General features: G+C 46.2%; 1 protein-coding gene across 1 annotated transcript in view; it reads left to right on the plus strand.

Annotated features, from left to right (window-relative positions):
- Positions 1–12693, plus strand: part of LOC142302376 (dynein axonemal heavy chain 3-like) — a 2626214-nt gene that overhangs the window by 2222780 nt on the left and 390741 nt on the right. The window contains exons 60-61 of the mRNA XM_075343433.1: positions 660–793; positions 10360–10531. Coding sequence (XP_075199548.1) covers positions 660–793; positions 10360–10531 — 306 coding nt within the window. The remainder of the gene's footprint in view (positions 1–659; positions 794–10359; positions 10532–12693) is intronic.

The raw sequence follows: 12693 nt of genomic DNA on the forward strand, positions 1-12693 counted from the left end.
CCAGCGATCAGGAAGGAAGGAGGTGGGCGGGATGTTACGGCCGCTCATCTCCGCCCCTCCGCTTCTATTGGGCGGCCGCTTAGTGATGCCGCTGTGACGCCGCACGAACCGCCCCCTTAGAAAGGAGGCTGTTCGCCGGCAACAGTGACATCGCTAAGCAGGTAAGTTCGTGTGACGGCTCCTAACAATTTTGTGCGCCACGGGCAGCGATTTGCCTGTGACGCACAAACAACGGGGGCGGGTGCTTTCACCAGCAATATCGCTAGTGATATCACTGGGTGTAAAGCCCCCTTAAGAATGAGCTATCAGTCAGTGCGGGGAGCGCAGTTACGGTTGCCGCTATACATTCACAGAGAGGTGACTGAACTGGTGCCGGCGACATCCCCATGACTGCAACCGGAACGCTGCCGGGTAGATTAAAATTAATTTCTTCGAGAAAGTGGGGTTTAATGTACTGGCACCGGGCAGCTTCATAATGCTATTAACCTACAGATTAGCTCCATAACTGCAGGTTAATAGCATTTTTCCATATGACAGGTTCCCTTTAAGAGAAATATCTGAAATGTTTGTGCAAGTGTGAAAATATTTTAATTCCACTATTATTTATTAGAATGTAAAAGTTGTCTTATGCATTAATAAGTATATAATTTTTTCATTAGGACATTTTAAAATGCTGGTTTAATATGTGTCAAGACAAAAAAATTCCTGTCTCGAACGGATATGCAATTTCAAGCACTTTGGGAGATCCTGTAAAAATAATGGAATGGCAATTCCACGGGCTTCCAAAAGATAAGTATGTAATTTGTTTGTGTTATATAACAAAAAACAAAATATGGCATAAATAGAAGAGAACACATACAGATTCACTATTTATTTTGGAATTTCCTGCCAGTCAGAACATCTACTAAATGCTTGTTAGAAAACAAAACTAAATACCTTGGCATTGCAACCTACAAGTCCCAGTCCAACTTGGTTTCCTATATTCTTTAATATTCTAGATGTTATGGCTGAAGCAACTTAGCCTATATGACACTCATGCATTCAATATGTTATTTTTTGCCATTCACATTCTTTAGAATTCTTTACATCCTACCATATATTTTTTTCACAGACTAAATCTTAAAATGAATTATTGAAGTGAACCTGTCAGGTCCAATATGCACCTAGAACCATGAGCAGTTCTGGGTGCATATTTCTAATCCCTGCCTAACTGGGTAGGCCTATTGTAGGATAGACAAAGGGATCTTTAGAAAAAGTATTTCTAAACATCCTTTATGATATGCTAATGAGCAGAGAGACTTGTTGCAAGAGTGTTAGTTCCCCTGACTAGTGTTTCCTCTTAGCATGTTAGCACGCCCACAGTGGCGTGTTAACATGCTATTCAATGCCCATTGCCAGTGTCATCAGCGGTGATGTGCATACCTGGGTCCGTTGTCACCACTTCAGAACACTGGGTTTAGGATCAATGCACGTGATCAGAAGTGCCAGCACTTCTAGACCTCTCTGGAGCTGGGATGCATACACCCGGCTTCGTAGTGTGCATGACTGGAAGTACAGGGCATTCTGATCATGCGCACAGACCCTAAACTTGGTGCTCTGAAGCGGTGACAATGGACACAGGTACGCGTGTCACCGCTGATGACACTGGGCAATGGGCAATGATTGAGTAGTATGTTAGCACACCCGTGTGGGCGTGCTAACAAGCTAAGAGGGTGGACTAGTCGGGGGAACTAACGCCCTTGCAACAAGTCCCTGCACTCATTAGCATCTCATAAGAGATCTTTAGAAATACTTTTCCTAAAGATCTCTTTATGTATACTACTAAATACAGGGCCAGTTAGGCAGGGATTAAAAATATGCATATTGGACCTGAAAGGTTTCCTTTAAAAAGGTCTAGAAACTCCCCTCAACTGCAATTTAAATATCATTCCTCATTCCAAAGTCACACAGGTGACATAAAGAGGACCTGTCCCCAGGTGAAAAGGGGCCACGTTTTACTCTCCTGGTATTCCTGCACCTCCCTGTGTATGCTGATTTAGTTTATTTTAAAAATGCCCCAAATAGTTCTAGAGATATGAATGTTTAGTGAGCCCAATAGGATATTTATAGTCTTTACCAATGGGACATTGCTCACAAGGCAATAATTCAAAGCACACTAAAGACACACTTTAGAGCAGTGATCTCCAACCTGTGGTTCGTGGGACTAAGATGAGAGGCTCGTGGCTGCTTGCTAACTTGGTAAATTACCACATGGTTGTAGTCACCTAGCAGTTCCAAAATGGCTAACACGATCAGGTTTGGTGCAAGCTACTCCATTTCCCATAGCCCAGGGGCTGCCCTGGCATTCACCCTTTAACCCCTATACAGGGATATGGATTTAGGGTGACACGGTGGCTCAGTGGTTACACTGCAGTCTTGCAGTACTGGAGTCCAGGGTTCAAATCCCACCAAGGACACTATCTGCAAGGAGTTTGTATGTTCTCTCTGTGTTTGCATGGGTTTCTTCCAACACTCCAAAGACATACTGATAGGGACTCTAGATTGTGAGCCCCAATGGGGACAGTGTTGCATATGTATGTAAAGCGCTGCGGAATTAATAGTGCTATATAAATGAATAAATATTATTATTCTTTAAACAGAGGTCCCTGGGTAATTGCCACAGAGTGGCAAGAAAGAGAGTCAAGAAGCCAGGTCAGATCCAGGGCATCAAATCAGGAACAGAATAAAAAAATAAGCGGGTATTCAAATATCAAGATGAGGAATGGCAATTAACAGGTCAAAAACCAGGATAGAATCTTTATTGATAGGAGCTGGGTCTCTGGGGTTTTAATAGAACTGCCCCACCAAGTGCTGACAGTAGACAGAAACCAAAACAACAGATTAACCCTGTAGCTTCAAGACTAGACAGAACCACAAGTCCCAGGAATAAAATAGGAGTGACTCTATCAAGCATCTCCCACAACAACAGTGTGGCGCAATCTAGCAGTTGAAGCAGAAACCAGCACAGATGTTTCATATATCTTTTAGTGTTGAGCGAGTATGCTTGTCACTACTCGGTACTCGCACGAGTATCACTGTACTCGGGCTACTCGGCGGGGACCGAGTAATCTCGCGATACTCGTGCTGTACTTGTGGTCTTCATCCCTGCATGTTGGCGCTCTTTTGAGAGCCAGCCCTCATGCAGGGATTGGCTGGCAGACCACTGCAATGCCACAGCCATGTTAGTTGTGGAATTGCAGTGATTGGCCGGTTTGCACAGCGTGACCGAGCCTTTATATCGGCGGGCGCGCTGTGCTCTGCACACAGCCATCCAGACAGTCAGTGCAGGGAGAGTGTTGCTGCTTCAGGGAAAGGTTTGCGGCCCTTTATAGTTATTTCCGTAGCAGGGCTGCAAACAGTGTGACCAGAAGTCCTTCTCAGGACTATTGTAGTTGTATACAGGCAGGCAGGGTATAGCCAGGTCGGAGTACTGGAGCAGAGTCCTTCTCAGGACTATTGTTGCTGTATACAGGCAGGGCAGGCAGGGTATAGCCAGGTCGGAATACAGGCTAGTGACCAGAAGAGTCCTTCTCAGGACTATTGTAGCTGTATACAGGCAGGCAGGCAGGGTATATAGCCATTCCTAGTGGTGACCGTATACCAGCCTTCATCACCATATCTGGGGCTGGTGTACACAGTCTAAAACAGTCCTGATAGTGTCAGACTTCTCAGTAATTGTCGCTCCTAAAAACCTGTTAAATTCTTAGTGCGTCCGTGCTTGCATTTAAAAACCGCACGTGTGTGCCTGTCGGTGGCAGCGTACAGGTGCACTTGTGTGCGTTTTGCACAAACTAGTATATAACGCACAAGTCTAGTGAATAATACACGTCAGTCAGCAGTGTCTGATAGTGTCAAACTTCTCAGTAATTGTCGCTCCTAAAAACCTGTTAGGTTCTTAGTGCGTCCGTGCTTGCATTTAAAAACCGCACGTGTGTGCCTGTCGGTGGCAGCGTACAGGTACACGTTTTGCACAAACTAGTATATAACGCACAAGTCTAGTGAATAATACACGTCAGTCAGCAGTGTCTGATAGTGTCAAACTTCTCAGTAATTGTCGCTCCTAAAAACCTGTTAGGTTCTTAGTGCGTCCGTGCCTGCATTTAAAAACTGCACGTGTGTGCCTGTCGGTGGCAGCGTACAGGTGCACTTGTGTGCGTTTTGCACAAACTTGGATATAACGCACAAGTCTAGTGAATATAATACACGTCAGTCAGCAGTGTCTGATAGTGTCAAACTTCTCAGTAATTGTCGCTCCTAAAAACCTGTTAGGTTCTTAGTGCGTCCATGCTTGCATTTAAAAACCGCACGTGTGTGCCTGTCGGTGGCAGCGTACAGGTACACGTTTTGCACAAACTAGTATATAACGCACAAGTCTAGTGTATAATTCACGTCAGTCAGCAGTGTCTGATAGTGTCAAACCTCTCAGTAATTGTCACTCCTAAAAACCTGTTAGGTTCTTAGTGCGTCCGTGCTTGCATTTAAAAACCGCACGTGTGTGCCTGTCGGTGGCAGCGTACAGGTACACGTTTTGCACAAACTAGTATATAACACACAAGTCTAGTGAATAATACACGTCAGTCAGCAGTTTCTGATAGTGTCAAACTTCTCAGTAATTTTCGCTCCTAACAACCTGTTAGGTTCTTAGTGCGTCCATGCTTGCATTTAAAAACCGCACGTGTGTGCCTGTCGGTGGCAGCGTACAAGGGCGTTGGCAATGAACAAGGAAGTGGACGTGATGGTGGTGCAGGCAGAGGCCGAGGTCGTGGGCAAGCTCTAATTTCGCCACAACAAAGGGCCACATCTAGTCGCTCGCACGTCCTGTCCCAAATTCTTGGGGACCGCAGCAGTACACTGCTCTTGAACCAAGACCAGTGTCAACAGGTTGTTAGTTGGATAGCGGATAATGCTTCCAGTCAGATTGGCACCACCACAAACACTCTGTCTTCCACACGGTCAAGTGTCAGTAGCCGTGATACTGCACCGCACATTTCAGAACTTGATCCTCCTTCCTACCACAAGGCTGAGTACACGTCCACGGACATTACTGATCCCACACTTGGACACTCGGAAGAGCTGTTCACGTTTCCATTCGCACATTCTGGCCTCTCGCCAGCTCCTGTTGAAGTGGGTCATGAGGAGATCGTATGTACAGATGCCCAAATATTTGAGCAGCCACATTCTCACGAAGTTGGCAATGTGTCTCAACAAGGGGTGGACGATGATGAGACACAATTGTCAGGAAGTCAGGAGGAGGAGCAGGGTGCGGAAGAGGAAGACGACGTGGTGGATGATCCAGTAACTGACCCAACCTGGCAGGAGGATATGCAGAGTGAGGACAGCAGTGCACAGGGGGAGGGAGGCGTAGCATCCCAACAGGCAGTAAGAAGCAGGGTGGTGGCCCCAGGCAGAAGTCAGGCAACCGTTCCCCGGAACAACAACACGACACAAGGTGCCTGTACAAATGTTAGGTCTTCCCGAGTCTGGCAGTTTTTTAAGTTGGCTCCAGATGATTCTAAAAAGGCCATTTGCAACACCTGCCATGCCAGCATCAGCAGGGGTACCAAAACTAGCAGCCTGACCACCACCAGCATGATCAGGCACATGTCAGCCAAGCACCTGACTTTGTGGGAGGTACAACAGAGTCGAGGAGCAGTGCTTGCTGATGTCACTGCTACGTCTTCGCTTGTTGTGCATGCGAGCCAATCCCCTGTCCATGCTGCCTGCGAACAAGCCTCCTCCGGCCCTGCACCTGCAGTTGCCTACGCAGAAATAACACCATCATCAAGCACGTCCTTGTCCCAGCGTAGCGTTCAGTTATCCATTCAGCAAACCTTTGAACGCAGGCGCAAATACACTGCCAACGCCCCACATGCCACAGTTCTAAATGCTAACATTTCGCGACTGCTTGCGCTGGAAATGTTGCCTTTTAGGCTGGTGGAGACAGAAGCATTCTGCGACCTGATGGTGGCAGCTGTCCCACGTTACTCGGTCCCCAGCCGCCACTATTTCTCCCGGTGTGCCGTCCCCGCATTGCATAACCACGTGTCACAAAACATCACACGTGCCCTGAACAACGCTGTTTCAGCCAAAGTCCACCTAACCACAGACACGTGGACAAGTGCTTGTGGGCAAGGCCGCTACATCTCGTTGACGGCACACTGGGTTAATATTGTGGAAGCTGGGACCCAGTCTGAGCGAGGGACGGAACACGTCCTTCCCACACCAAGGTTTGCAGGCCCTATCTCAGTCAGGGTTTCACCCACACTCTACAGCTCCGGAATGTCATGCTCCTCAGCCTCATCCTCCTCCTGCACATCCTCATCCACTTTACCCTCCACACCAGTCCCAAGCTGGAAGCACTGCAGCACTGCCTCGGCGAAGCGGCAACAGGCTGTGCTGAAGTTAATCTGCATAGGTGACAAACCCCACAATGCAGAAGAGGTGTGGACAGCTCTGAAACAGCAGGCAGATCACTGGCTCACACCTCTGAACCTAAAGCCAGGAAAGGTCGTGTGTGACAATGGCGGAACCTGGTGGCGGCTTTGAGGCGAGGCCAGCTGACACATGTTCCATGCGTTGCCCATGTGCTCAACCTCGTGGTTCAGCGGTTTCTAAAGTCATACCCAGAGCTGTCTGATCTGCTGGTAAAAGTTCGCCGCCTGTCTGCACATTTTCGAAAGTCACCTACTGCTTCAGCCGGCCTTGCCGGCTTTCAGCGCCGTTTGCATCTTCCGGCTCACAGACTGGTGTGTGATGTCCCCACGCGTTGGAATTCAACTCTGCACATGTTGGTCAGGATATGTGAGCAGAAGAGGGCAGTTGTTGAGTACCTGCATCACCTAAGCCGTCGGGAAATGGGTCAAACTCCACACATAACACCTGAGGAGTGGAGATGGATGTCCGACCTATGTACCATCCTCCAAAACTTTGAGGACTCCACCAACATGGTGAGTGGGGATGACGCCATTATTAGCGTCACCATACCGCTTCTCTGCCTTCTAAAACGGTCTCTGCTCAAAAACAAAGATGATGCATTGCAGGCGGAGCGCGATGAGTTGGAGCAAGAAACAGTAGTGGGTGTGGGTGATAACACACAGCCGAGCCTCGTCTCATCACAATGTGCAGTGGAGGACTATGACGAGGAGGAGGATGAAGACATGGAGCAACTCTCCGGCCAAATTGAGGATATGACATGCACACCAGTCATATCCTCGGTTCAGCGTGGCTGGCCAGAGGACAGGGTAGATGAGGAGGAGGCGGAGGAGGAGGACAGCATGTTCAGTCATCGTGTTGGTCAGGATACTGAAGTACTGGCTGTTAAGAGTCTGGTGCACATGGCTGACTTTATGGTAAGCTGCCTGTCTCGTGACCCTTGCGTTAAGAACATCTTGGCCGACAATCATTACTGGTTGGTAACACTGTTAGACCCACGCTACAAGGAGAACTTTATGTCTCTTATTCCCGAGGCGGAGAGGTCAGCCAAAATGCAGCAGTTCCGGAAGGCCATAGTCACGGAAGTAGGCAAAGCATTCCCCTCACAAAACGCTAGCGACATAGGTCAGGAATCAGTGGACAACCAAGGCGTACAGCCGAGAGGGGCACAAGTCCAATCCGCCAGAGGTAGGGGAACAGTGTTTAAGATGTGGGACAGTTTTCTCAGCCCCTCACGTACCACAGCCCCTGAGGTGCGGGGTAGTGCCACAAGAAATCATAAGTTTGCCCAGATGCTCAAGAAGTACCTTGCAGATCGAACAACTTTACTCCGACATTCCTCTGTGCCTTACAATTATTGGGTATCCAAGCTGGACTCGTGGCATGAATTGGCTCTCTACGCCTTGGAAGTCCTGGCCTGCCCTGCCGCTAGCGTTTTGTCAGAGCGTGTTTTTAGTGCCGCAGGTGGAATCATTACAGATAAACGCACCCGCCTGTCAACTGAAAATGCTGACAGGCTGACTCTAATCAAGATGAACAAGGGTTGGATTGGGCCAGACTTCACCACACCACCAGCAAATGAGAGCGGAATTTAAAGTTTGTAACGGGAATTTGCCATGTACCTCCACTCACCCATGGGTACACACTTCTGGACTTTGGATAATCGCTGGACTGCTCCTCCTTCTCCTCATGCGCCACCATGATGACCATTACAATAGTTAGGCCGTTGTTTCAGGTATACCCCCAGTGGTAAATTTTTTCGCCCATTCTTTCAGAATGGACATTACAACGACAGGAGACCCGCTCCTTTGCAATGGGAACAATGTTTTGAGGCCCTCATGCACATCTCTATCCAGGGACAATGTGGAGCCTCCCAATTTTTGGCTGCACTGCCAAAGGGCTATACTACAATAGACCCACTTCCTTACAATGGGCACTTCTGGTTTACAGGCCCTCATGCACGTCTCTATCCAGGGACAATGTGGAGCCTCCCAATTTTTGGCTGTCCTGCCAAAGGGCTATACTACAATAGACCCACTTCCTTACAATGGGCACTTCAGGTTTACAGGCCCTCATGCACGTCTCTATCCAGGGACAATGTGGAGCCTCCCAATTTTTGGCTGTCCTGCTAAAGGGCTATACTACAAAAGACCCACTTCCTTACAATGGGCACTTCTGGTTTACAGGCCATCATGCACGTCTCTATCCAGGGACAATGTGGAGCCTCCCAATTTTTGGCTGCCCTGCCTAAGGGCTATACTACAATAGACCCACTTCCTTACAATGGGTACTTCAGGTTTACAGGCCCTCATGCATGTCTCTCTCCAGGGACAATGTGGAGTCTCCCAATTTTTGGCTGCCCTGCCTAAGGGCTATACTACAATAGACCCACTTCCTTACAATGGGCACTTCAGGTTTACAGGCCCTCATGCACGTCTGTATGCAGGGGCATTGGTGAACCTCACAATTTTGGACTGCCCTGGCAAAGGAAAATACTACAAAGACTCACTTCCTCAAAATGGGCACATTAGACTCAAGAGGCCTTCATGTACGTCTCTTCTCAGGGACATCAGAGTGCCACACAATGTTTTCACGTAAAATCTTTCATGTAATCTCAAAAAGTAACATACACCAGCTCTATCTCCCTATTGGGTATGTGCCCTTAACATTTCCGCCATGAAAATTCATTTTGGTGTCATTTTTGAAGGTTTTCTGGTGAGTCCATAAAAATGGCGTAAAACGCGGACAAAATTGTTCACAGCTGTGACTTTTGAGTGATAAATGCTTCAAGGGGTCTTCCCCATGCTGTTGCCATGTCATTTGAGCACTCTTCTGAGACTTTTGTGACATTTTTAGGGTTTCTACATGCTGCCGGGGGGTCATTTCATAAAAATACTCGGGTCTCCCATAGGATAACATTGGGCTCGGTGCTCGGGCCAAGTACACGAGTATCTTGGGATGCTCGGCCCGAGCCTCGAGCACCCGAGCTTTTTAGTACTCGCTCATCACTAATATCTTTCAAACAACTATAAAGAACAGGTCTACAGAAGGTGACTTTTGGCAGTAGCCTCAGATAAAAGAGCAGATCTGGATGTGCATATACAGCTTGCACTTATTCACACTTTCTTTGAGGTACAGGTCAGTTTTTTGGGTTTATATGCATATACTGACCTTGGGGTTTGAAAGATAAATTAAGTAATTAATAAGCTGGACATAGGTGGGAATAGGGTGATACTGCCAGAAGGAAGGGATACTTAAAGCTGGGTCGATAGTGTGATGGCAGTGCTTGCTGCTAGAATTCCAAATGGTGGGGAAGGTAACTTGTGAGTCCCTAGATGCAGTGTGATTTCTGTGGGGAGATTGTGGCTGCCATTATACCAAAATTGTGAGCTCTGGGGGTTACTACTGTGGGGGAGACAGAAGCTGGATGTCATCATTGAAGGTCTTCTTGATTTGGCTCTCAAGGTAAAAAATGTTGGGGATTATCACAATATATAATCCAGTGAGCACCTCCCTCTTGATAAAGACCTTACAAATTAGCAAACTGGACACATTAAATAAAAAAAGGTGCGTACTTCTGGAACTGTATGGGAGATGTAAAAAAAAAAAAAAGAAAATACTCAGGGAAGCAGCAGGAATAAAATAAGAGCAAAAAATGGCCAATTTTGACTGGGTGCGTTACCGTTTTCATTTTTTCCTCTCATTCTTACAAGAGCTGTAATGTTTTTCTCATTCTTTGAACATATGAGGGTTTGTTTTTTGCAGCACATATTGTAGTTTTATATTCATTTATGTTGGGAAGTGGTTAATTATGCTGTGAGTTTGTACAGTAATACATAAGCTGATAGCTCTAAATAAACCAATAAATAACTTAGAACCCTTTTTCAGTTTCTCCTTAGAAAATGCAATTATAGTGACGTCAGCTCAACTTTGGCCTCTTATAATCGATCCTCAAGGTCAAGCAAATAAATGGATAAAAAACATGGAGAAAATAAATAAAATTCAGATATGCAAAGTCACAGATGCAGACTACCTGCGAACAGTTGGGAACAGCATCCAGGTACTAAAAGACTAAATGTGCTTTCTTTTCCTGGACTTGAATTATATTTGCATTACCATTAAAATCTGAACAGCTAAGTGAAAATGTGGTTAATTCTTTACACGTTACAGTGTTTAAGTTATAATTACCTTGTTAGTCTCTGTCATCTTGTCGAGCTCTTTATTATGATTTATGACCCCGAGGCACCTGTTCACCACTCATCTCATGGCTTTCTGCCTATTCAGATCATTCCGAAAATATTATGAGCAATTGGCTGCATGAACGGTAAAATTCTGGCTTTTTTGCTTTCTTTGCAAACTGTGCAAATTACAAAGAGCTGTTTTCTGTACTTAAAGCTTTTTACACTTTTAAAATGAGTTTTTAAAAAAATGTAATTTAGTGAAGTGTATTTACATCCTATTAGCCTTGCAAAATTGAATGTCACATCACTCATTAAAATAGAAATAAACATTTCTCATTCTTTGACTAGTAATTATCTAATTTATTCCAATTAATTTACATTTTTGGTATGTCACAGGCACGTCTTTTTCAGGCATACATGAAGCTATATCTAACTATATTACTGTGTGTTCCTGCTTGATATAGATGTTTATATACCATGAATATTCTCTCAACATCAAACGTCAAAAATAGAGATCCTGAATTTTTAAGTGATACATTTAACTTTTGATAGATACCGTATTTTTCGCTTTATAAGACACACCTGATTATAAGACGCACCCCCAAATTTGGTGAAGGAAAAGAGATTTTTTTTTTTTAATGTTAAATGGGGTCTATCTTATAATGCCAGTGTCCCTCTAACAAATCATATAGGGTATATGTCCCTCATAGCCCCCCATCCTAAAATTAGCCCCCCTTAATCTGGATATGGCACCCTTATATTGAATATAGCCCTCTTGTGATGGCACACGTTCCCCTGTGCTGCCCATGGCCCCTATAGATCGCACAAGTCTCGCTGTGTTAGATATCGCCCCCATAGTGCTGCCCATGGCCCCTATATAGATTGCACAAGTCCCCCTGTGTTAGATATCGCCCCCATAGTGCTGCCCATGGCCCCTATATAGATCGCACAAGTCCCCCTGTGTTAGATATCGCCCCCATGGTGCTGCCCATGGCCCCTATATAGATCGCACAAGTCCCACTGTGTTAGATATCACCCCCATAGTGCTGCCCATGGCCCCTATAGATCGCACAAGTCCCCCTGTGTTAGATATCGCCCCCAGGCTGCTGCCCATAGTAAAATAAAACACTCTTTCCTTACCTCCTGCAGCGCTGATCTCCCTCCTGTCTCCCTCCATGCTTTTGTTCCTCCACTTCCTAGTGCCGGTCATGTAATCGGCACAGCAGACTGAGATCTCTGCGTGCCTGATCATAGTGAAAGCAGGGACACCGGGGAGAAACGCTGGAGGGGGTAAGTAAAGCTTTTTTATTTTAGAATGAGTAGCAGCATGGGGGCCATATCTAACACAGGGGGGGGGGGCATGTGCCATCACAGGGGGCGCAGGGACATATAATATGCAGCGCTCCCCCAGCCCAGCACTGCGGTGCGATTTCAGCACCACCGGAGATGGACAGTGGCTGTGCATATTATATGAGCGGGAGCAGGAGATCAAACACTGCAGCCCGCAGCGTTCACCTGCCCCCAGCAGCGCCCCCACCTCCCCTGGACCCTGCAGTATATATATATATATATATATATATATACACACACCCCATATATTCGGCTTATAAGACGCACCCCCTACTTTCCCCCAAAATTTGGGGGAACAAAAGTGCGTCTTATAAAGCGAAAAATACTGTAATTATATAAAAAGCATCCAGTCCATGGTGGTCAGTGGAAAATTTAGTTTTTGGCACCTAACTGCCATGAAAATAGAAAGTAATTTCTTAGTATGGGTTCACACTATATTTTCTCCATCTGAGGAAAATGGCCCAGTTATGCTAAACTCTGCTCCGAGTTTGCTCAAAGTGGGATCCATTTTTCTCATATGAGGAGACAAGCTTGAAAAAAAGTTTCTCAATTATTTCCATTCTGTCATCCACACTCGGATGTTATCTGGATGAGGTCCAATTTTTCTCATAGACTTATAGGGGTACTTTACACGCTGCGACATCGTGGCCGATATATCGTCAGGGTCACATCGTTAGTGACGCACATCCGG

The sequence above is a fragment of the Anomaloglossus baeobatrachus genome, chromosome 4, assembly GCF_048569485.1.
Source record: "Anomaloglossus baeobatrachus isolate aAnoBae1 chromosome 4, aAnoBae1.hap1, whole genome shotgun sequence".
NCBI classification, from domain to species: Eukaryota; Metazoa; Chordata; class Amphibia; order Anura; family Aromobatidae; genus Anomaloglossus; species Anomaloglossus baeobatrachus.